Source organism: Ochotona princeps, chromosome 7 (assembly GCF_030435755.1).
Source record: "Ochotona princeps isolate mOchPri1 chromosome 7, mOchPri1.hap1, whole genome shotgun sequence".
Classification (NCBI taxonomy): Eukaryota; Metazoa; Chordata; class Mammalia; order Lagomorpha; family Ochotonidae; genus Ochotona; species Ochotona princeps.
In genome coordinates, this window is record NC_080838.1 from 51,462,406 (window position 1) to 51,488,817 (window position 26,412).

Sequence of the window (26,412 nt, forward strand, 5' to 3'; positions counted from 1 at the left end):
CTGATTTAACAAGGAAATACCATGCTACTCACCAGGCATGTTATTACTTATATGAGACAACATAGTCTATTTACAAACGTAAAGCATCCAAACTAAGACTCCCCAATCCCTTGGCATCCAGATCACTTCTTACAGGATTAATAACCTTTTTTTTTCTGTATGATTGGATATGTGCCAAAAATGATGACCTGAATTTTGTATGTAAACAGGGACAAGAAGTAGGCTGTAAGTGTGTTTTGTTTGTTTACGTGTACATGTGCATGAGCGTGTGTGTCTATTACAAGTCTTGTTAGGCTGAAATGGTTTACTATGTGGGTTAAATCCATTCAACTAAAGAGCTGTTTATCACCACAGGCCCGATATGCAATAGTAAAAGCCCCTACTGGGTCAATAGACTATTTTATCTGCCCTTCTATATCTTCCACAGTCTAACATAGGATTGCACTCTACACTGCTATTGATTACCTCAGTGATAAAAACCTCAGCGATCTTACTGCACCATGTAATTATAGTATTTTACAGTGAAAGCTATAATTTCTGTTTACCAGAGAGCTTGGTGTTTATGACATGATATTGCCAAAGTATTGCAAAGAAATGATGTTGCTTTAGCCCATATTTTGCGGAAAATATATGTAGGACTCTAGAATTTGGAGAAAGACAAAGAGCCATAATGAAAGAATCAAGGTAGGAAGGAAAGTCAGATGATTACAATTAATAATTACGAGTGACCATTTAATACTCCATGTTGGGAGAATCTTTTCACGTGTTACAGTATTACCTCACCATGAAGTGAGCCTACTTAACATTGAGCTGGATCTGAGATACAAACTTTGTATCTATTTAAAACTATATACAAATAATTATGATATAAGTATAGATATAATGGATATATGGATATAAATGGGATTAAAATGTCTCAAATAGTTAAATATAGTCTTTTAGAAGTAAAGAGCTAAGTTGGTACCGAAGATCAATACAGTATAAATTAAGTAGAAAATAGTAGTGTCAGGGTTGACAACAACCAAATTCAGGGCCAGCCATTTGGAAAAGTAGTTGCCAGTTAGGCACTCACATTCCCCATCAGGCTGCATAGATTAAATTAAAAGATTCAGGTTCCTGCCAGTTAACATCCTGAGGAGGTAGTGAAGTTGGTGGTGATGTCTTGAGTGGTTGGATAATTGGTGCCATCTCAGGAGAGCAGGAATGAGTTCTTGGGTCATGTCTTGGGCTGGCTCAGTCCCAGCCATTGCAGACCACTGGGAAAGGAACCCACAAATTGGAGCTTGTGTGTGTTCTTGTTCTCTTTCTTTCCCCTCAACATATTTCTTCTGTAGTCACCCACTTTAATAGCATCTCTAGGGCCCGGCACAGTAGCCTAGCAGTTAAAGTCCTTGCCTTGAATGTTATGGGATCCCATATGGGCGCCAGTTCTAATCCCAGCAGCCCCGTTTCCCAGCCGGCTCCCTGCTTGTGGCCTGGGAAAGCAGATGAAGAATGCCCAAAGCCTTGGAACCCTGCATCTGTGTAGGAGACCCAGAAGAGGCCCCAGGCTCCTGGTTTCAGATTGGCTCAGTTCCAGCCGTTGGAGCTGTTTGGGGAGTGAATCAGCAGACAGAAGATCTTCCTATCTGTCTCTCCTCCTCTCTATATATCTTTTAAAAAAATACTAGCATTTTAAATACAATTATTATGGAAGTATTGGATAAAATATTACAAGCTAAAAAGACACACATGGGAACTGGGAGCGAAGAGAGGAAGATTCAGAAGAAACTAGATGGAAAAATCTTTAAGTGACAGAAATGAAGTTACAACTCAAAACTACAGCGTCACTTATATGAGAGATGCCACTAGCATGTGGGGATAGTGGATATAGGACCCAGGACCTGGGAGTTTGGGGTTTAATTTAGGCCATGAGGCAGAAGATTTGACTCTGTGGGGCCTGAGGCTGAGACATGGAAGCCAGAGCCCTAAATAAAGCTGGGGGCCTAGGAACAGTTGTGTTCCAGCCTCCCCCAACCCCTGCCAAAAAAAAAAAAAAAAAAGCTCCGAGGTTTCCCCCTGCACACACCAGACCCTGGAAACCACAGGAAATCTCCCAGCAAGGAAAGGAAAATGAAATACTCACTTAAATAAAACTTCTAGAAAAACCACAGTCCTATACCCAGCTCTGGTATGGAGGTAAAGAAACAGTGCAAGGAAGAAAAACAAAAGGGATATAATTAACTTAATTGGTAAAACTTCTGGGGCACCAGCAGTAGGCCATCTTATAGTAACCCTTCCACAACTGAAATGTGATTGTCTATGATAAAAATAGCACATGCTTCAAAGAGCTCACATTCAATATAAACTCTGAACCCACCCAAGTGATCACTTACAGGCAGAGTCAGCCGTGCAATTAATGAGCTAGCGTCCTATTAACACAGGTACATGGAATAATTGGGGTAATCGCATAAAATGATTGAGATGCAAACTGATTTTTAAAAGGAATCTAGGCACAATTAAACAGATTTTTGTTTAAAGGAACACAGATTTGGGAAAAAATCAAATATGTTTTCTAGAAATGTTTTCTGAAACTGAAAATTCAATGAGAGATTAAAAACAAATCAGATGTGACTTTATAAGAAACTGACAAGAAAATTAGTAAAGTGGTATACATCCCATGAAACTTCTAGAATTCAGGAGAACAATAAGCAAGTGATGATGTGAAAGGGAGGTTAAAGCACCTATGAGGATAAAATGAGAAAATTCAATATTACTCGAGAAAGCAATAAAATGAACTGTTTTTGCACAACCAAGATTAAAATTTCACAAACTCTGAGTAAACAGCCGAAATTCTAAAGTAAATTTTGATTCATCAAAAAAAATCACAGAAAAAAAATCAGGGACCGTTAAAAATAAGCTGCAAGTAAATTACAGACAGGATTAACATGGAATTTGGGAAGGTATAAACTAATTTAAATTTTTCCAAGTTCTATGTGTTGTTTAGGAAAAAAAATAGTAATACTATTCTCATTAGACTAAGGAAGTGAACTGGTTAAAATGTTGATTGACCACAAAAAAAAAGTCAATGAGCAGGAAAAACAAAAAAGAAAGAAGAAAGAAACAATAATATAGGAAATCCACAAATAAGATGGCAGAGATGTATATAATAGGAAACATAACATAAAAGAATCAAAAGTAATTTGTTTAAAGAAATTCAGAATTAAAGGAAAAATTCAATGTAACAATGTTTGTGAGGGACATGTTTAAAAATCTAATTACAGTGAAAGATTATAAGTAAAGGTGGTGTGGCTGGCACCTTGGCATAGTATGTTTATCCCCTGCCTGTGATACCAGCAGCCCCAAGGGGCGACAGTTTGTTTCCTGGCTCCTCCACTTCCAATCCAGCCACTGATGAGGGATAACCTGGGCCAGCAGCGTAGGATGGATCATGTCCTTGGGACCCTACACCCACATGGCAGACCTAGAAGAAGCTCCTGCCTCCTGGTTTCTGATCAACCCATCTCCAACCCCTGTGATCATTTGAAGAGTGAAGTAGCCAGATGGAAGTTATTTTTCTCTCACTCTGTAATATTTGCCTTTCAAAGAAAAACAATTTTTTTTAAAAGAAGGCATAGCAAGTTATGTTGCCACTTGATACACCACATCCTACATCTGTCAGTTACAGTCTTCCTCCTATTACATAGGTGTGTAATAAGACAGTGGATAATGGCCCAAATACTTGAGTCCTTCCCACTCCCATGATCACCTAGGAGACCCAAATAAGGGTCCCTCTACCTGACTTTGGCTTGGCATAGACCTGTCTTTTGCAGACATTTGGGGAGTGAACAGCACGTCATTGATTGCTCACTCCTGCTCTCACCCTCACTCTGTTGGTCCCTTTTCATTTTGAAGAAATAAGTAAGTTGTGTTTTGTTTTTGCAAAAAGTTAAGGAATTGGCTTTGTGGTACAGCAAATTAAGCTGCTACTTGGGACAGCAGTATCCAAAACTGGAATGCCAGTTCCAGAGCCTGCCATCTGTTTCCTGATCCAGCTCCCCCACTAGCGTGCTTGGGAAAGCAGCAGAGGCTGGCCCAAGTCCTTGGGTTCATGCTGCTCATATAGGAAACCCAGGTAGATTGCTTGATGCCTGTCTTCAACCTTTCCACGTCCTGGATTTTTCAGCCATTTGAAGACTGAACTAATAGATAGACAATATTTTTCTCTTTCCCGCCTGTCTCAATCCCTCTCCTCCCCCCGTCTCTTTCTCTCTTCCTCCCTCTCTGTTGTTCTACTGTGGAAGGAAGGAAGGAAGGAAGGAAGGAAGGAAGGAAGGAAGGAAGGAAGGAAGGAAGGAAGGAAGGAAGGAAGGAAGAAGGAAAGGAAAGGAAGGGACGGAGGGAGGGAGGGAGGGAGGGAGGGAGGGAGAAAAGGAGGGAAGAGAAAAAGAAAAAGTGAAGCAGAGACTTGTAAAACAATGAGATGGAACTTACAATATTGTTCAGTATTTAATTTAAAATATCTGATCGAGGACTTTGATTATCAGATTGAATCATTTCTTATTCAAATTTTATGCGTTATTCAAGTCTGTTTCTCATTATGGATATATAATATCCATATATTAGACATTGCTTTACCAGTAATTTTAATTTAGCATTTTCTTTTATTCAGACTTTAAAGGTTTTAAGATGTTTAGTTTTCAAATGAATAATCACTACTTTTCTAGATTATTTACCAGGCTGTTGTATTTATGTAAGATAGACTTAAGAAGTTTTGTTTTTCTCAAATATCAGTGAAAATTGAAATTTTCATCAACTACTTTTGAAAAGAACTAGTTGAGTAGAAACTCATATTACAAGTGAAGCTATGAATTTTTCCTAGTATTTGGAGAAGCAATGTAACAAGTCAAGGTCATCACTGTGGCCAGAGGAAACCTCCTTAACTATAAGCAAAATATGCCTATATGCTTTTAGATTTTATTGTTGTCTATACATATAACTTAGGGAGGAGTATTTAGCCTCACAGTGATGATGCTGGTCAGTACCTGTGTCCTAAATTGTCATTTCTGGATTCAGTTTCTCACTCTGGTTCCTGAATCGAGCATCCTGCACATCACGAACATAGGAGTCAACAATGAGGGCTCAAGAAGCCAACTGCCAGTTACTTATATGGCAGACTGGGCTTAATTTCTTAGAGGCTGACTTCGGTCCACCCACGAAGGGCCAGTAAATGGGACCAATCTCCTTCCCCTACCCTCTGCATCTGCCAAACAATATTTTAAATGAAAAAAAAAAAGTTAAGTAATATATAGTGCGTCCATAAAATGCAACATGATGTCTTAGTTAAAATATTTGTGTAGCGTTAACCTGGAAAAGCAGAATACGCATTGATGTGAAGCTCCTCAAAAATTTCATGAAAACATATGAAAATCTATAAATTTCAAACAAAATTTGTACCAAAAGAATTTTTTTTCTTTTTGTGATATATTTATTTTTGTTTCAAAGGCAGGTCTACAAAACAAAGAGACAGAGAAGGAAAAATCTTCCATCCACTAGCTCACTCCCCACATGGCCACAACAGCTGGACTTGAGCTGATCTGAAGCCAGAAGCCAGGAGCTTCTTCCTGTTCTTCCACATGTGCAAAGAGTTCCAGGAACTTGGGCCACCCTCAGATGCTTTCCCAGACAATAAGCAGATAGTTGGATTGTTATTGGAACAGCTGTAACAGGAACCGACACGTAGTTTTAAGTGGAGGATTAGCCATGACATGTTGAGCCATGACACCAGCCCCAAGAAACATTTCTTAAATTCTAAAGTTTCTTAACTTCTAGTTTTTCAGTACTTTTATAAATGCATCTGATCTAAAGTCTGTTAAAATCGGTTTAGAACAAAGATGAACAGAATTTGTACATTTTCTTGGCTTGTGAGACCATATCTCATCTTTTTATTTTCCATATGTTTTCATGTTTTCTATTTTGCACATTCTTTATGCTTAGCATCCATTATGGCAAGAGTTATAAAAGATACCTTATCAAAGAAATGTTGAAAATTGGCTAGAAGTCCAGCATTCTTGAAAGCAGGTGCCTCTGGATTTGGGAGACAGTAGTAGTAACAATTTATCCTGGGAATTTTGTGGCATTGATTTAAATTATATCATAAATATAGATATTGCAAAAAAAAAAAAACAGTATGAAGGCCTAATTGGTAAGAGCCACTTATATTCTTTAAACCAAGAATTTTGATTCCATGGAAATTTGGAATCGAATTACAGTTTCTGCAATATTTCCTCTTTGTATGTTATATGTCTATCACTCTGTCCTCACAACCATATTTATTCTTAGACAGTTGGGGAAAAGCCAGTTCTTTACATGATATGTAATTTCGCTTGTGAAAACAAGATCCCTGTCTTTAAGCAATTTTTCGGCAAAGCTTTTCGACCATTCCTGTATAGCTGATGTTACTTTAAGTATAATATATACTTACTGAATATGGTCTCTTTGACCTGAAAAAGTAGTTCCTTCCTTGCAAAGGATGTCTTGTTGCCCTCAAAGTAAGAACATCCAGAATTGATGTCATTTCACTAAAATACATTATTAAAGAGGAGTTAGAGATCATCAGAGGCACTTAATGTCCCAGAGAAAAGCAGACATTTTGGCTTTATGACCACATTGTTAATTTTTTAAAGAAAATAAGCATTTTAAAAACTAAAGTTCTTCAGTACACTAAACAGCTTCGATTACTTTGAGCAAGAAAGGAATCACTCCAAGTGTTAGAACTGCTGAATGCACAGGTTTAATCTTTCTGAGCAGAGAAAGGAATTCAACATTATTAACAGATTTACTGTTTTTACTTGACAATAAACCGAATATATTTTCACTTAGAAGGTATTAAAGGCAGTCCATTGTATTATATGAAAACATTTTGATTTCTGTTTACCACTCCTAAAATGACAAAAAAGTAGTCCCATCTTCATATTTTGCAATAGGTTTTCGATTTAGGATTCACATGAAAGGTTTCATGAGAGACAAAAAGAGATCAAGGACATAGAGAGACAGAGGAGAAAATCAAGTAGACAGTCAACAGAAGGCAATGAGAAAGAACAAGGCACTCAGAAACTGTCCAAACAGGCTAAGCAAACAAACATATTCGCCTTTTACATTGCAATACATTTGTACTACTAAGAATGAATAACTTTTATAATCTTTATAATGAATTCACACTAAGACCTGTTTTGCTAGGGTTGGCATTTAAGAGCTTAACCCATGCCTACCTCTTACTTTTTTAAAGCACCAATCTAAACAGTTTATTGTGGCTTAGTTCAGAACTGATGATTTACATATATTCATGAATACACCAGATGAGATTATTCCACTACTGTTACTATTTCTGTGGATTTCAGTTTTTAATCCCATTTTAAGTTTGGAGTTCCACAAAGGCATATACAATCATTCAAATCTGAATTTAGACTGGCTCTTTGCTGCTGAAGAGGGTTTATGCCACAGTAGACAAATGAAAAAATGCAATTTACAAACAAGGGCTGCCTAGAATTGTGTTTGCATCAATGAACTTCCTGACTTTGGGAAATTAAAATGCTATGCATTCTGCAAATTTAGCACTTTCTACTCATTAAAACATTTGCATGTCACACTGCTCTTCCATTAATTTTCACCAGAGGAAGGAGCAGGATCTGCCAGGCTTAAATTGTGGTGTGGCCACACTGCATACCAAAGGCTCCCAGAATCCCAGGTACATTGAAGTTGGGGATATGATTTACAACACATCGTGTCTTGGCTTTAGAATTAGGTGTGTAGAACTGTCCGTGGTAGGCATTGGAGAAGGTGCTAGCCAGTTTCCAGTAAAATTCTTGCCAACACAACAGTTTGATAGGAAAGAATAATTATGAGTGTTAAATAGTAAATACTTTCATCTGTTTTTCAGAAGTTGATGTCATGGCTTTGTTTGTATAGTTCTTGATATGCAGTGTCCCAGCCAACAAGTCGATATCTTGCATGTGGACTGCCTGTTCATCTCAGTGTGTGCTCGTTCATCTCTCTAAGTGTGGTTTGCTTCTTTCCTTTCTGGCCAAACATTTTCCTGCTTTTGAATGTGGGGATGTGGTTAGGAACTTGAGCCCACAGAAACCTGACAAACACCTATGGAGCCCCAGGCAACTTGGTGTGAGGAGACATGGGCAACATCTCCAGGTTCTAGATGCAAAGGAAACGCTGAGCGGATCAGGACAGGTGTCCCATGCAGACTACCACAGCTACGTGGGGATCCTTGGGAATCACACTGGCTGTTGGCTGATGCTGTCCTGATGCATCACAATTTAGCAGCTAGAGAATGCCTTTTAGAAACCAGTCACATCAAGATTCTACATCCTTTACCTCTTTCTATCAAGAGAAAGAATACTAATATGACTGCCTCTTGATTCAAACCATTTATTATTCTCCTTAGAGGAGCTTAGAAGGGGATGGACTCAACTACATGCAATTACTTGGTAGCTGATCTTTGAGTTTGATTTTACCAAACTCTTAAGTTAAATGTCAGGCAGTTAACTCTCACTTGCACTGAGTCTGAAGATAAGACATGTTTACATCCTGGGATGCTGGTTATCTGCTCTTCATTTGCAGGGGAGTGTGGCCGCATGTTGTTAGGGACAAGACTGTGGATCAGCTTAGCGAGGCATAGCCAAACATCCTCTGAAGGCTGGTGTGACAAATTACCATGACAATTTAGACAGCTGACATGAGTGATAAGCAAATGTTCTTTTCAATTTTGGTTGTCATTTCTTAGAATTTATGTATTCATTTATTTGGTGTTCCTTAAGCCCCATCAATAACTGAGGCCTCCAAAGAGTGGTAAATTATAATAAATGACTCTGGGTGTCTTTGACAGGCCTGACCTTTGACATCATTAGTGAAGCACTGATGGGATTGCTAGATAAGAACTGACCTAAAAGGAGAAGAGGAAATCTGGGATGTTGATTTTTGAACAGCCCTTGAGGTTTTAATAAGATTATTTGCATCAGAAACAACGTAATTAGATGAAGGGAAAAAAAGAAAACCCATATTTTTCTTAGTACAAAGTCATTGGCAAAAAGACCATGCAACCAGGTCAAGGAGAGGGAAAAAACCCCTTGGGACATAGATACTTCTAAAAATAACATCATCGTGGGAGGAGAGGTCTTCTAACGTTGTCTGTTGTACACTTCACACATAAATAGGACTAACACTAATGCAATCATTGGTAAGTTAAAAATATATACTTTTATACAGAATAGTTCATGCATTTATAAGCCACAATTGACTACACAGAAACCCTGTGTGAGGTTTTTCATGGATCTTCATTACATTAAAATATTTAAGCCACACAAAGAAGTTTCCTCCCACAAATGAAACAACTTCCAAATGGGGTCTTGATTTGAGGGTGGGACAAGCAAAGCAGTACTCCAAGCCTCGCACTTGGATTCCATTGTAACTAGAGAGCCTTGTGTGCATGAGATGGCTGAAAATGTATGTTCCCCACATTGTATTTGGCATAAAACTTTGTGTTAAGTAAATATTTAAAGAAGGAACATCATATGCCTCAAAAATGATGACCATCAAGAGATGAAATGAATAAACATGCACATTTGGCAATGCTCTACACGGCAGAAGAATGGCACATTCTATAGCAATGAATGCTAACAACCATTAGATAGGTTGTCTCAGTTCTATGCTTCAGCTTTTTCTTTTGCACAAGAAAAACATGATTACAAGATGCTCACAAACCCTGTAAGGTGATAACTATTCTACCTTTTTGGTATTAAATAAATGCAAGCAGATTAGCCATGTAGATTGGAGTCAGAAGCAACAAGTACCAAGAATCATTCATTATATGGGAAGTAACTAGGATGACAATTCAATCTGAAATTCCCGTAAGATACAAAATATATAGCATCATCATTGTTTTGGCTTCTGAAACTTGATAACCTAGTGACCAAAGATGAAGGAACAAAATATGTAATATATGGTTGTTGATTTCCCCCCTTTGATTTGAGAACCCAGTGACCAAGGCTTATGGAACAACCAGAGGGAAAAATCTATACATAGGCATGTCAAAATTAAAACTCTCCAGGTCTTTAAATTAGTTACCAAATACCCAACCAAAAAGGAGAGGGGTAGATATTTTTAATGCCCCCCTGCTTGCCTTCAAGCTTTCCTCATTATGTTCCAATGTGGCATTGTTTCCAGGGCCACAACATATGTGAACGGACAGTATTCTATGGGGATCAAAAGCAATAGAGGGCTGCTTGATTCATTAGAATTTTTCAATGAAGACATATTTTATAGCCTAAATCATCAATGTTATCTCGTTCAGTCACTTGATTACAATAAAGGCAGGAAGGCACCAAGCCTGTTTCTAGATTTCCTTATCTCTGCTCATTAAAAACTCTCAGTTAATGCTCATACAGTCCCTACTGGGCTATGCAGCCAAGGCCTGGCAGCTGCGATCCAATCTTAACTCTAGTCTGACCGTTTTGCCATATCAAGCAAGTGTCTTTACCACTGCATGCTCTGAGAAGTTGAGATAGCAAGTACCCATCAACACTGTGCTTTAACTCTAACATCCTGAGTGACCGCAAGGTGTGACAGCATCGCCTTGGCTTTGAGGAATTAAAATCTAGCCAGTGATGCGCAGAAGGTAGGATATTTTGCACATCTGTGTGCTTGATAACTTGTTTACAAAAAATATTACTTATAGCATAAAAACCACTTGTCTTGCTTTTTTTTGCAGTTTAATAAAGCCATGATTATTTTCAGCTGTCATCTTCTATACACATCACATGTACAACTAGATAATGTCATGTGCTTACTGACAGAATTGAACCAGCTTAAAGTTGATAGAAAACCATGGCTTTGGGTAACTGACAATAACACTTCCCACCTTTAGGGCTAGGCTTCCTCATTGGAAGAAAAGTCAGCCAAGATCATCTCTTGAAGTTTTGAGCAATTATGAAATGCCTTTCAAGGGCAAAGCCGCACCAAAGCAGCCTACCATAGTTTTTAAACTGCCTTTGCTTGCTTAAAATTGCTCTCTGTAACCAAACTTCCTCCATTCCCTATTCCCCCAGGTCTTGGAAAATAAAAACAAATATTATTCTCCTTTGAAAAGTGAGATAGATGGGAATATAGGATATCAGTGTTCCCCATGAAACCAGGGCTCTGCTGTGGGCTTGGCGGCAGCCAACAGGAGTAAACGCCCTGCCTGGGCACCTTTTCTCAGCCTGAGAGTGGGGATGTTCAGTCTTGTCAATGGGAGCATTTTGCAGAAAGCACTTCCCTGAACCTCCAGTGGCAGCACATTTGGTATCCTCACTAAATGCCACACTAAGTGCCAAAAGCAATCACTTAATCACTTAATCATATGACGAAAAACAAAACTCCACAAACAGCCACTTCTGCCGTGGCCTCATTTGCAGACACCTCTTTTGGAGGCATCACCCCTTTTGGGGAAACCAAAAGCTAAATTTGCAACTCCGCCTTAGAAAAGTGCTTCAGAAACCTGTCACCATATCTTTGCCAACCACAAAGGTTATGCACAAACCTTTTTCAACAGAGACGGCTGAAAGAATGCACTGTACTCACAGGAGTGTGTTGATCACAGTTTCTCAAATGGGGCTCTTTGTCTCTGCATTGTCTGGGGTAATTGAAATCCAAATATGTTTCCTAAGCTCACTCATTCAATAATCGACTGGATTGACTCTGCAAATACCAGCCCTTCCAAATCCACTTTTTAACCTGTACCTGTGCAATAGAATACTATTGATTCTGAAAAAATAAAATTGGCATAGTTATGCTCATTGAGTATATGCAAGATTCTAGCACTTTATAAAGTTCATCCATTCTAAGGCTAAGGAAATAATTATTTGCATTCCATTATACTGATTTCAAAACTGATACATAGCTAACTTGACCAATGTCATAAATGAGCAAGTGGCAGGGATATGGATGAAATTTTTAGTTCATGAGACTGAAGAAGTCAAGGTCATGAATCCTCCATAGCCTTGGTTTACAGGCCTGGTGCTTCTTCTTTTCACTTGCTTTCAAGTAACAGAAAAGTTAACTGAAGCCCCTAACTTACGAAGCAGGCTGTCAGGAGTGACAGTAAAAACAATTATTGTGCACTGTGTTCTGCCAGAAATGCTATTTTTCATTATTGCTGGGACCACTCTCAGCAGGAAACCTCATTAGCTGCAGAAAATGTCCCCTGTTGTTCCAGGGAAGATGGATCAGATGGAGCAGCCTAAAAACAAATTCTAGAAAATGGCTCTCTCTTTCCCTTGTTTACGGGATGGAAGAGTAATCCTCTTCTCAGACTCCTAAGTGATGGTTTACTGCAGAAGGTGCACAAGTGTTTTGAAAAAGGATGGAAAAAGTTTCACAGGTTGCTTTCTAAAACTCTTTATCAGTGTTCCACTGTAACAGAGGAAACTGAGATGTTGGACCATTGATGAACACAGAGACTGCATGGGAAACAACTGACTAGATTGGTCCAAAACGGCTTTGAGCAATAACTGTAATGTTTTGTTTTGCACATGGAATTTTATTTTAATGTCACTTCTGATCTACCATGAATATAGACACTCCATCAGACTTATTGGTATAAATATTGACAGGTTGTCATTAGACCACATCATTTAGTTTTTCTTACAATCCATTTGTAAAATAAAATTGAAAGGCTTTTAGGCCCATAACATCTGGCCTAGCCTCCTGACCCCATCTCCCCACTTCCTCATCCTGCTCACTTCCCTTTTAACACTGTTTTCATTAGAAATCCTCAAAAGGTTCATGGAGAATGCATACTGTAAAACAAAATACGCATCATTTCAAAAACTTTTTACATCAAAATATGCATTTGAAATGTCCTCATGCATGAGTACTCTGGCACTGTTTGCGCTCAATCACAGGACAGAAGTATCTCTTGATTTTACTTGGCTAAATTCTTCTCATGATTGAAAGTGCAACTCAGATTTCTTTCTCAGCTAAAAAGTGGTTGTCTAATTGCCTTAAACAGACATGCCTCTATTCCCAGTCACATTGCAGTCTTCCTTTGTAAAGGGACTTCTCAGTATTTAAAATTAGCTTTTGTTTACTTGGTTATTTTCTGTTACTCTAGGATGCAAATTCCATGAAACCAGCAAAGTATATATATATGTCTTAGTATAGGAGAGTTCAACAGTATTAGGTAACACATAAATGAATGAATTCAAAATCCTGTTCCTTCAATTACACATAAATCTCAATTATATACCAACAAGCACAGCAAGATGTATTGAGTGTCCAACTCTACATAAATATGGAAAAGTTGAAGTTAAAACCAAAACTATGCCGTTCCTTTCTTGACTCTCAGTTTTGCTTGATAAGAACTGAAACTTTGTTAAGAAGTGAAGACATAGACTGGGGAAGAATCTGAGCTTCTTACAGGAATAGATTTCAGGCCATGGTAGATCTTCCCGGAGACTGACTTCTCCTTCCATCAGAAGGCCAGGCCGATTCTGACCAAAATGGTAGTATGAATATTAGAACATTTCCAGTAGCCTACTTTTTACTCATCTGCTTGCCCTCAGCCATGAAAATAATAACAGTAGTTTGCCGACATTTCTCTGTTAATATTATCACTTCCAGAAGGGTTGCTGTGCTATCTGGCCTCAACAACTACCAGTGAACTTGCTTTGTCACAAGCCTTCGGGTATTTATAAAGCTTGTGTATGTCCCAGATGTCCTTTCATTGAGTTCACAGAATACAAATGGAAAAAGGTTATTACTACAGAGAGATGTTTAAAAATGAAAATCAAACCTAATACATGGACTCAGACAACTAGAATAAGGAATATAATATTTATAAAACGAAGTAGGAGGTTGCAATCATTGCTCTAAAATAAAGCATTAAAATTTAATTCAGAGCAAACCTGTCTGTGCTACAGCAAACCTCTCTTTCATTAAAGTAGCCCTACATGTTTCTCCAGAATTAGTTCCTTCAAATAGGTAAATAGCTTGTAAGGACCGAGGGTTTTGCAAACTACAGAGGAGCTACCTGAGGCACGATTCAAAGTCTGAAAGCTTTACAGACTTTTCATTTGGAACCAATTAATTGCAATTCCTGCAGTTTCCCTATTTTTTTTTCTCCTGAGTATTACTAGGAAGGTTTAATTCATATGCTTCCTATGCACTGTCATTTGATTAATCCAAATGTCACTATAGTATTTGATTAATTCATAGGCCTTGAAATATTAAATCTTAGGGAACTCTTGGTGCCAGTTAGAAGCTCAGATGTAAAATTTTCCCATAGATGCACATCTTTACACATTTTTTGCTTTCTATCTTTCTTTATTTTGCATTATTACAGCTAGTCTTATGTTGTTGGTAGTAGTAAAAAGAATTGCTTCCTACTTCAGAATGCACCATATGAAAAGAAAAGCTTACAGTGTTACTTCTTCATTTTCAGTTTGGAAGAGATTATTCTTTCGCCCACTGTATGCCAATCCTCTGAAGCCTTAAATGAATAACCCTACAACCTCTATTGATTTTTCAAATGATTTCAAATAAAAAACATCCAATTTCCATGGCATGCAGAAACTATTCAGTCCCTCAGCAGTATCGGTTGGATCCAGTAAATGAAATGGATCAAAAATGAAAATAAATAAATAAGTAAATAAATAACAAGAACATCTGAAAAGCAGGTTTGCAGTAGAGGGGAGAGATGATGGCAGAGCAGCTCAGTAAATGGGAACTTCACCTTTGACCAATGATGACAGGTCTTCCTTAGTCCTGCTAGACCCAGAGCAAGCTGTTATGATTAAATAAAAATGGGGGGAAAAGTGTTTAGAGCCTTCCTGAATATGTCCTGGATATTAAAGCATATGGCAGAGATAAGGAAAAAAGACTTTCCTTATGCTAATGACCCTTGATGTCTGAAATAAATTAGATCCATTGGAGTTTATGTTCAATAAAAGAAAGAGTTTAAGCACTCCAAAGTTAGTGACTCGAGACCAGTTTTCGCTCTGAAATTCAATCTGCCTACTTATTAATTCTTAGTGAGGCTCCAGAGCAGACAGGAGATGCAAAATCATAATTCTGTGCTGAACCAGAATTTGAAAGGACTACAGGTCTCTTTTCCTTTTCTTTTAATTAAACCATTTCTCATGCTTCCCATTTTGTTTCCCTCATTAATTTGATTTTGTTCCCATTTTTGTTCCATTTTCTTTTTCTTTTCAAGGTTTCATTTATCCTATTTCAACTGAACAGAGAACCCAGAATGAATATGGATTTTCTTGTAAGTTTGATGTTTGAATTTTATGTTGCTGAATAATCATTTAACGTTATTGCTCCTGGTTCAAGTTTACTCTTCTTTGGAACACAGATGTGCACACAGGAAACAGAAGCTGAATATAGTCGAACATGAAAAGCAAATTAGATTTTCCTGTTGAAAAGAAGAAAGGGTCATTTCACATCTCTGCCAGCTTTAAAATCTATCAGTCTGATATTCAAAGTTTGAGTCCTGGTAGTTGACAAAACTTTCTCATGAAAGATGATGATATAAATAAAGGGCAGAGTTCAAATATTAAAAAGAAAAGGGCTGAGGAAATGCAAATCCACTGCAGGAGAAAGCACGAATGTTGAATAAGTAATTATGACCTGGTAAAGTAAAACATTAAAGACTGAAATATTATATTCTAACCAGAGTTCTCAATCCTGCTGAAAAGGCCTAAAATAAAAATAATGAAAGTGAATTCAGCACTTTGAACACAGCGCTTGTGCAACCAAAAGTATTTGGGATGTCACTGTTTTTTTGTGTGTATGTGAACAGCAAAAATTTTCTGTAGTTGACTGATGAAAAATAGGATATTCTAGAATCATTTCGGAGAACAATATTTTAAGAAAAAGAAAATGAAACACACATTCTGTTTAAATATAAACAACTTTCTAGTAGGGAACTCATTTATCCTACCAGTGGATGAAAAATACCAAAACTGAAGAACATGGGTTATCAAATGAGCCACTGGCGATGAAAAACATTATCTCCTTTTATAAACCACGTGACTTTGAACCTTAGGAGAGAGCAGTCGTTCTTCAAATTTTAGGGGGCCATGAGACCTACAGATTTGAAAATCCTCTTCCTCTACAGACATACAGATATATAAACTTAACTAACATTTGAGATTCTTCTTGATTATGTGAAGTGACAACTCCAACACCTCTTGGATGGGGAATAGAGAAGGTTTGGTTAACCTTGCTGAACATTTTCTGTAGGTCACAGGAAACTCAAAGACATAAAGATGAAAAGGGGTCCAGCTAAGGGTTAGCTTTGTTGTACTTATCAGCTTCTATCACATTTTCTACCTGAATCACATTCTATGCCACCAAGGTAACTTGCAGCATTTCCAGGATTGCTGTTCCTGTTTTATACCAAAACCAGTTCCAAGGAAACTACATGTGGTTTTGACCAAGCATTTACTTGCCCTCTAGGGTAATCTGATCTTTCTGATCACTAAGCCAGAACTTTACCTCACTTAGCAAAGTTATGTTTTATTCCAATAATATGTAGCTAAAATGTGAATCTCTCACAAGGGATCCCGGAAAGCCTTGGTTCTCAGAGATAACATTGCATCTCTATCAATATCGTGAACTGGGGGAAGGCTATCAGCATTAACCTCTGCTCCCCATATCTGGGCTTCTGAAGGCACACCTTCCAGACCCTACCATTTCTGGTCCTTATGTTTGCTTTCACTTAATTACATGGTTCCTACCTACTGCCTCCATTGACTGAGGAAAAATCAGGAGTGCTATGGAAAGTCAGTTCATGATCTGGAATGATTAATTGCTAAAATATTCTGGTTCAGTAAATACAGAGGTTCAAAATACACAAAATGTTTCTACCAGGGCATTTATGTTTTAAAAGAACCACATCAGTGCATTGCAAAACTCTTACAAACTCTTCCACCCAAAATAGGCAATAAACTTTTTCCCATGTGGTTTGGGCTGGCTTTAACTTCAGTTTCTTTAGCTGCATACTAATAAATGGTCTGTTATGCTGCACAATTACAAGATAGATTAGTGGGTGGATAGATGCACCGTTAGAAAGGAAAAGAAATCAGAGATAATTTTCCACTGAAAGGCCACAGTCATTTTATATAGCTTTTGAAATAGATTTGAAATTAACCTATAAAAAAGGCAATAAATGTCGGCAAAAATTATAGTAATACATATGTATACTGTGGGCAATTTCTATAAGCAGTTGTTCTAATGGTTCTTGCTTTTCCTCCAGCCGCTCCTGACTCAGATGATGTTGCTCTCTATGTTGGGATTGTGATCGCCGTGATTGTTTGCCTTGCCATCTCCGTAGTGGTGGCCCTATTTGTATATCGAAAGAATCACCGTGACTTTGAATCAGATATTATTGACTCATCAGCACTCAATGGAGGATTTCAGCCTGTGAACATTAAGGCAGCAAGACAAGGTCAGTTGGTGTTCCACGTCACCCTGTCACTCGTGAAAGTAAGCAGTTTCCCTCTATGGTTTCAAGATCAGTAACAGTTGGGTCAGCTGAGTTAGCTGGCTGTGCTTTTCATCAATTTAGTTCATCATGAATTAATGTCTTTCATCTAACCAATTAAGAGTTGACAAGATGCACAAATCATCCTTGCTATCTTTTCTGACAGGTTGCTCTATCATACCTTTTAGCTTCTGTCTGAAGAATGGACTGATTGAGTTCCTGTCTCCTTTTTCCCCACTTTAATAAGACCTCTTGTGTTAGTGCCAACACAGTGGCTCATGGATACAGCATCAACAAAGGAAACACATACTGAACAGTGGCCTCATGGAAGTCATTGTTCAACTCCATTTATTAAAATGGCTAAGCACCTTGAGTATAATGAATAGACTTCAAAGGAAAACGCAGAAAGAGCTTGGCGACTTATTTTTACTCAATAAAAAATGGATGTTAGTTTTCTGATTGCCTAGACTCCAGCAGTGAGTTACAATTGTACCTCTTCAGTATTAACTGAACTGTGTGCTTTGGGCTCAGGAAATGTGAGGATGCAAATGGGACTCTCTTTTCTTCCCATTACAGATCTTCTGGCGGTGCCTCCAGACCTCACTTCAGCTGCAGCCATGTACAGGGGTCCCGTCTATGCCCTACACGATGTCTCAGACAAAATCCCAATGACCAATTCTCCCATTCTGGATCCACTACCCAACCTGAAAATCAAAGTGTTCAACACGTCAGGTACTGTCACTCCCCAGGATGACCTGTCTGAGTTCACATCCAAGCTGTCCCCCCAGATGACCCAATCCTTGCTGGAGAATGAGGCTCTCACCCTGAAGAACCAGAGTCTGGCAAGGCAGACGGATCCATCTTGCACTGCGTTCGGCACCTTCAACTCCCTCGGCGGCCACCTCATTGTTCCCAACTCAGGTAATGCATGACAGTTTAAACTTCCAACATGTCATTTCAACATATACCTTTTGGGTACCCAGATCCTTTTTTTTTTTTCATTTGTCTTGATTAGACCTGAGAGGTTAAAATTGGCCATGGTGAACCTTCCTTATGCATGAACTCTGTAGTGGTGAACTCAAGTTATCCTCCCTAAATCAAATCTCTTTTCGATTTAAGTGAAACGTTACATCAGACCAACTCAGCAAAGCCATTTGTCTTCCCCCAGCCTGCTGTGAAAATACTTCCTCTAGAAATATTTCACTTACAACTTTTTTGCTGAGCTGTGATTTCGAACTGTCATGGACCATCTTCTTAATAGAATTTTAGAAGGCAGTATCAAGACAGAGGCCTTCCCTGCTGTCGTTTTACTTTAAAAGGGACGGTTAATTAGAAAATAAGTCAGTTCAGTTCTGATTTGTTACAGGAAGCAACTTCAGAATTTTTAGGCGATCAGAGAATAGTACATCAGACATGAATCTTCATTTTATTAACTCTTTCATACACACTGTGGAATCACAGGATGTTTATACCGAGCTACCATCAAGCTCTGATTTCTCCCTCTGGACTCTAGCATTCATCAGGGAACTGTAGCATTATTTTGTTTCAGCTTGTTTCGTGGAATGTCGGCACCAATAAAACAAGCTTTATGAAAGCTCTGCAAAGGTGAACCTGAGTTAATACTGAAAGATTGGTATTCATTAATGAATACAGCAATGGTTTTGAAACCATGAACACAAGAGGCTTAATAATTTCCTTTCTGCATCTTCTTTAATTCTTATAGACAAGATTGTAAGTTTGGGGGTATGATAGTAAAAAAAAACATCTTCATTGGCCCAAAGTGTTAATTGTTACCTTAGAAAAGAAAGTTTAGTGATACAATGAGTAGTGTATCACCAAGCTTGATCATAAAATTGTCCTTGATCAGTCTGCTGATTTAGTCTCCCATTTCAGTGCCCTGGTAACTTTCCACCACATACCATTAAAAGGATATTTTGATAAAATTGAAGTGTTGAATAGAACACCACTTAATTTCTTCAACATATGCATAATTTTATGATGTGCTTTTTATACTTTCTTGCATTTTCGTGACATTGCATACTCAGTGAAACCATGAGTCCATCAAATGAATGCATCCAAACACACCCTATTCTCCCATTGTTTAAATTTTATGATTATTTAGTTCTTTTCTTCTGGAATATTCATTAGATTATACTTTTCCTTGCCATTTCTATACCTCCCACCTTTAATATGTAAGTCATTATAAAGTCTTGCTAAATAAAAGTGAGTGAAGGAATATATTTGAAATACTTCAAGTGAACCAGAAAATGATGCTCCACATACATTGTATTATTAATGATAGTGTTCACTTAACAAAGTAACAATAGTTATTTAACAGAATAACAATAGTTAACCAATAGATGTTAGGCCATGTTCTGTTTATTATAGCTATGTGGGCTTTTTTTTTTCTTCTTCTTCTCCATAACATGACACTGTAGTCTGGTTTCAGTGGATTGAACCGATGAAAATACTGAGTCTTAGTAGCCTCGTGTGCAGCCTTCCTGCTGCCACTCTGCCCTTCACAAAGCATCCCACTCATCATCATGGCATCGCACTTCTCACCACACATGACTCTCAAGTTACCTTCCTTCTGGGGGTTGGGAGGAGTGGGAAGGCTATCACATTGCACCACCTTCATTTGCCATATCCGGTTTCCTTGCTGCTTGAAGGCTGGGTTACTCAAAGACAACAACACTATCTTTTACTTCCTGCCATTCACAACCATGCCAAACCCTATAGTCACAAAAAATGCTCCATAAATTTTTTTATTGAACTAAACTAAACTACAGTTCATGGGAGTGACATGCTGGAACTTAACATTTTCAGAGTTTTGTTCATCCTGCACCACTCTCTGGGAAGATGACTAGTATGGGCTAGCAGTTCCTACAGATCAAGCTCAGACCACCATCATGGGCATCGCCTGGCCAATTGCTTGCACTGCACTGTCTCTAGTCCCTCACTAGTCAGAATGTCCTGGAGTAGCGTCCTGTCATTCGTGTTTTAACAAACCTTCCAATGGTCTCAATGCAACCTCAGATCTTCAAACCCCTCCATGGAGCACAATCACCCTAGAAAACAACTCAAGAAAGTAGAGTCAATGACCTACCCAGTAGGACACAGTGACCTGCTGTGATTGAACTGCCAGTTGCTGTTTACCTCCTGGAGTTAAACAGAATTTTAAGAAGTTCTTTAGCAGATCATATTCTTTTGTGGAATAATATTGTAGCTAACCAGATAGCCTAGAAAGAAATGGATGGTTTTAAAAAAAAACTATAGTTTTAGCAATTCTCTGATTTTGAATCCTTTCAGAACTTTTTTTTTAACTTAGAAATGATGCATCATTACAGCTGTTTGAAATCTTAATGGCAGTTGTTGGTTTTCCCCTTATTTTACAAGCAAAACAACAGTGAGACCATCTGTCTATTCTTTAAATGAAACAAGAGCTAAAAAATTACATCATCCCTTTAAGTAATTCCATAGCAGGAGCTGTGATAAGAAATGAGGCCACTAACGAAGGAAAGCAGAACACTACAAATCTGTCCAGATCTTCAGAGAAAATGGGGTGAGGCCTGTGGTTGCAAGGTCACAAAACCTCCCCTCTTTCTTTGACTGGCTGTGGGGCATGCTAAGAAATTTTCCTTTGATTCAAGGATCTTACTGCCTGCTTTTTCTCTTTTGCTATTCAGGAGTCAGCTTGCTGATTCCCGCTGGGGCCATTCCCCAAGGGAGAGTCTACGAAATGTATGTGACTGTACACAGGAAAGACAATATGAGGTAAATATGCTTTTTCTGGCACACTTGACTTTACAATATCTAACTGGGGAAAAACTGTACAATCAGAACCACACACCTAACATGCTTTTGTCTCGAGTGCCCCACTTCTTGTACGTGTTTTTGTGTTATTGTTCCCTAGACCTACACAAGGCCAAGTTTGACTTCTCTTCATGTGTGATGGATGCTCCAGGCACTTTGGGGGACATTGAGTATGGGTAGAAGGCCAGCAATCTTTTGCCTAAGTAGATAGGTGAATATAGGAGCAATGAAATGGCTAGATCTGTGATCCAGAGATGGCCCAGAGAGGCAAGAACAGACACAGAGATGTCAACTTTAGTGGCCTGACCCAGAATCCAACCTGTTTTCATTACGGGGTTAAATGCCACAAAAGTTTAGACAGCCCTTCACCCACAGAGCTGCTCTTCCCACCTCAACCAAGTGTTTCTTTCTTATCATGCTTTCTTCTGGCTTCAGTGTTTCAAGCTTTCTCTGTTTCACTCTTAAAAGCAGGCTGAGGTCTTCTAAAATGGGCCTAGGCCTGGCTAAAACTACCTCGAGACCCAGAAGCTTCTTGCACTGTGTCATATCATAATCAAGTTATTTCAAGTAAAAATAACAAGCAGAATTTAGAAGTCCTAAATTCAAGTTTCAATTTAGCCTCTAACAAGTTGTAAAGGGCCTTCTTCTTGGCCCATTGAAGTGAGTGTGTGGGTGGGTGTGTTACATTGTACTTCAGACCCTTGAATTATACTCTGAGAACAAGATTTTAAAATAAGAGATGCCATCTCAGTGGAGATCGTCATTGTAGAATTTCGAATGTCTTTTCCCAAGGGAGGGGGATGAGCATCCCATCCCTGGCTCTGTATTCAGCACACGTGACAAAGGCAGAAAGGGGCATCGTTCTCATGTATTCTGCCTTTTCTCCCCTCCTCTCTTCATTAGAAGAACACCAATTTTCAGTCTTGATCTTCAGTAGCCAAAAAGCTTTTATTGTGCTCCCAGGAGGCAATGTTGGTATTTATACTTAGTATGACCCAGAAACTTTTTTTTTCCTCAGGTGGTATACTTTAGCCTACACAGCCACTATCCTGTCTAGGAAAATAAAATTTTTGGAATATTATTCATGCTTTCAATGTGAGCTACAGAGAATCACTACAGGTCTTGTATTTACCCACATCAAATATTCATTTTTTCCTATTCCCAATGCAAAGCAACATTCACAGGCCCACAAAGCTTCTGTCCTATGCAGGAGAAAAATAGCAAACTCCAAGATCATTTTATAATTTTATTTCTCTTGCTCTTATTCAGAGCAAGAAGTTTGGCATTACATACATCTATTCATCAAGAAGTTTGCCAACATGGACATTTAAGGTAAACAGACCCAAGTGTTGGCTGTTAAAGGTAGAGAGGTTGTAGGATGGTCCCAACTCTTATTGGAGTTTTGAACGAGTTCATGGAGAGTGTGCTTTGTGAAAAGAACGTATGTCCAGATTTCAATTTTTACTTGGCACCATAAATGAACTGATCTGTATTTTATTTTGCACAAACTTTTTGAAGACCTCTCTTTTCCAACTTATGACCATTATCTTCAACAAACTTCAAGCCTCAAGTGGTTGCTAGTGCCAGTCTAGCTTGGAAGAGTGTGTACTCCCTGTCCTTCTACATTTTTCTCTCACTTGGTCATACTGGTATCCCACTCAGGATTTTTGTGCAATTCAGATGAAAGAGAGTTAAGACAGACAGCTGATCAAGCCAGACCCTCTGCTGCTAAGTATCTCTGCCTCTGAGTGTGAAGATTGTAAACCACAGACCATCCCATGCTATGTTTATCTGCACAAGTTAAAGGCAGAGGGGATGATTCTGTTGGAATGGATATGCATCAAAGAAGTTTTGTTTATGAAAATGAATTCAGAAAACCTCAAGATCCCAAAAGAAAATTTATTCCAGAGACTATGAAACAAGAAACCAACTCTCAAAAATAACCAATTTTTCACCAAGATGGCACTGAAGGTGAAGAAGGAAGCTCTTGCCCCTCCCAAAGCCAAAGCCAAAGGAAGGCCCTGAAGGCCAAGAAGGTAATACTGTTAGCTGTCCACAGCCACAGGAAGAAGATCCACATGTCACCCACCTCCTGGCGGCTCAAAACACAGGACCTGTGGCAGCAGCCCAAACACCCTCGGAAGGGCATTCCCAAGGAGAAACAAGCTTGACCACTATGCAGTCATCAAGTTCCACCTGACCACAGAGGCCAGTATGAAAATGATAGAAGATAATGTCACACTCATGTTCATTGTGGATGTCAAGGCCAACAGCACAAGATCAAATAAGCTGTGCAGAAGCTCTATGACATTTATGTAGCCAAAGTCAGTATGCTGAGCAGATCTGATGGAGAAGAGAAGGCCTCCAGGCATCTGGTCCTAATTAGGATGCTCTGGATGTCATAAAAAAATTGGGATCATCTAAACTGCATCCAGCTTTCTAATTCTATGTTTTTCATCTTAAAAAAATATCCAAATCAAATGCAAAAGAAATTGTCCCATTGCTAATCTGTTGTGAGCTACCTGTGTGTTTGTAAAACACCAGGACAAGAAAGTGCCTTAGAAGGTAGCAATAGTGTAAAAGCATTGGAGCCGTTCACTCTGCATGTCATTGATTGCTCACCATGGCACCACAAGTTAAGACTGAATTCCACATTAAAGAAAAAAATCAGGCCCACGATAATGAAGTCACACAGTCAAGACTCCACAGTTCATAACCAAGGGAGGCAGAATTCAAACAGGGATTGATCTGACCCATAAACCTTCTGCTTTCTAATGTACCTGCTCTCCTCTGCAGCTCTGACACTCAACTGCACACAGCCCCAGCTTTCTTAGTGCACCTCATTTCCTGTCGCTCACTTATAGACCCTTTTCGTCTTCACACGATCTGAGATGGGTTTTCTTTGGGAGATGGCAGCGGGTAGATGTGGATGTCATTTCAAAGCAGGCATAGGACACTTCTGAGCATCCTCCACCCCCATTTTCCTTCTCTCCTATCCCTTTTATCACATGCAAACCCGCCTTATGTTTCCAGCTGGATGCCAGCCAGCTGGTCATCTGCTGATGGGAGTTGTCAGAAGGGAGGCGTGAACTTAATTACATGTGGCACAGTGAATGTGACAAGAGGGGTCTTCTTGCCGAATAGGCTCCAAACAGAAGGCGTAAAGTGGCAAGTGAGTAGCCTTATCGGGCTGCGAAGGCAAAAGCAGCCAACTCCAGCCAAGGAGGGTACAGAGGCTGCTTCAGGCTCTCTCCTCCCTTGCACAGTTCACAGGAGACTTTGCAGCCCTCCTCTTTGCACACAGAAGCCACAGCTCCTGCTGCTCGTGTGGGCTTTTTGCCTTATTTCTAGTAGCAGCTTTTTTTTCTTACAGAGAAATCATCTAAAGAAGTGAAAGTTGGCTTTCGCCTTTCTTGGTGTTTTGCATTTGTCTGGCGGTTGTATCAGAAAGAATCCACTGAGAAAAGAGTAGAGGGACAAGGACCACTTTTGGTAAGCTCTAAGGAGCTGGAGAAGTTTTCTGAACAGCACGGTGGCCCACGTGGAGCAGTGCCTTGGAAAGGTGCATCTGGTGGATGTATAGGATGCATTGGCAGATGAATCAGAATTTTCTCCCTAAAGCCGAGTGTTGGATTGGGTAATGGCAGCAATCCAAAGGGTGAGAAAGGGAAGAGGAGGAATGAATCAGGTCCTAGTCAGAGGATACAACACAAAAGACGCTTTAGAAAGAATCAAGTTTTACAGCTGGCCGGAAGTATGGCAAAGCAGTGGCAAGACTCATCTGATTGTTTCAGACAGCAAGCCTTTGATGAGTGGCAACTGTCAGAGCATCTGGAGAGCTCAGAGGCAGCAGCCATTGCCCTGAAGGACAGCACAGATCCCTAAATGAAATGGAACCTGAAAGGGGAAGGTAGATAGGTCAACAGGCTGTACTGGAATGGTGCTCAACACATCTGGTGGAGCTCCCCAGTCAATATCTTTGAGTGATGGATGAGTGTTTGTAAGGGTGAAGAAACCAGGAGCCTCAAAACCGGAGGTAAAGAGAAATTGCAGGTAGAGGATGTGATGAACAGAACTGAAGTTAAAGCTGAAACTTGAGGATGACACCGTGGTTTTGATGCCACGTGGTATCCGCACATCCCATTTCCAAGTGCCTGGGTTTGAGCTCCAGTTCTGTTTGTACGCTGATACGTGCCCTGTGAGGCAGTGGGTGACACATTTGCTCCTGCCACCACGTGGGGAGACTCAAAGGAGGTTCCTGGATTGTGACTTCGGTCTGACCTGGCTTTTGCTATTGTAGACTTTTAAAGAAGATTCTGTCTTGTTCTCTCTTACTTTCACTCTTGCGCTTTGTCTTCTTCAAATAAAGTATTCAAAAACTGAGATGTAAGCAACTAGAAAGAATGGTTTTTTTAAATGCTGAATTTATCAACTGGAAGGCATTGTTGGAGATTTTAGGATGTTTATCATTGGTGAAATCACTGTAGACATGGACTAAGGGAGGAGTGGTGAGGAAACAAAGGTTGCTGCACACGTGAATATCTGTGAGCTGTGGTCCAGGAATGTGATAGGATGAGATAAAGAACTACCTTCACTTTTGGCACCCAGAAGAAAGTCTACTTTTGCTTGTTTTTTTTTTTAGATGTATTTATTTTACTAGAAAGAGTTCCAGAGAGACAGAGAGGACAGAGAAATCTTCCATCTGCTGGTTCATTCCCCAAATGACCATAACAGCTAGAGCTAAACTAGTCTGTGGCCAGGAGCCAGGGGCTTTGTCTAGATCCCCAATGTGAGGGCAGGGGTTCAAGCTCTTGGAACCTCCTCCACTAGTTTATCAGGCCATAAGGAAGAAACTGAATTGGAAGTGGAACAGCCAAGATTCAAACCAGTACCTGTTTGAGATACCTGTGCCAAAGGCGGAGGGTTACTTTACTAAGCCACCACACTGCCCCATAATCTACTTTTTAAAGCATGTTATTATTTAGAACTTCTTACATAGCAATGGACATCATTATTTCTTAATGCATTTCAATTATATTTATTTCTCCTTTTAAGCAAATTCCTTTTTCACTCATGAGTCC

The 26,412-nt window shown here is 39.2% G+C and overlaps 1 protein-coding gene across 1 annotated transcript in view; it reads left to right on the forward strand.

Moving 5' to 3' along the window:
• Nucleotides 1-26,412, forward strand: part of UNC5C (unc-5 netrin receptor C) — a 347,572-nt gene that overhangs the window by 285,920 nt on the left and 35,240 nt on the right. The window contains exons 8-11 of the mRNA XM_004590551.4: nucleotides 15,242-15,298; nucleotides 17,291-17,482; nucleotides 18,095-18,439; nucleotides 21,205-21,292. Of these exons, the coding sequence (XP_004590608.2) occupies nucleotides 15,242-15,298; nucleotides 17,291-17,482; nucleotides 18,095-18,439; nucleotides 21,205-21,292 (682 nt within the window). The remainder of the gene's footprint in view (nucleotides 1-15,241; nucleotides 15,299-17,290; nucleotides 17,483-18,094; nucleotides 18,440-21,204; nucleotides 21,293-26,412) is intronic.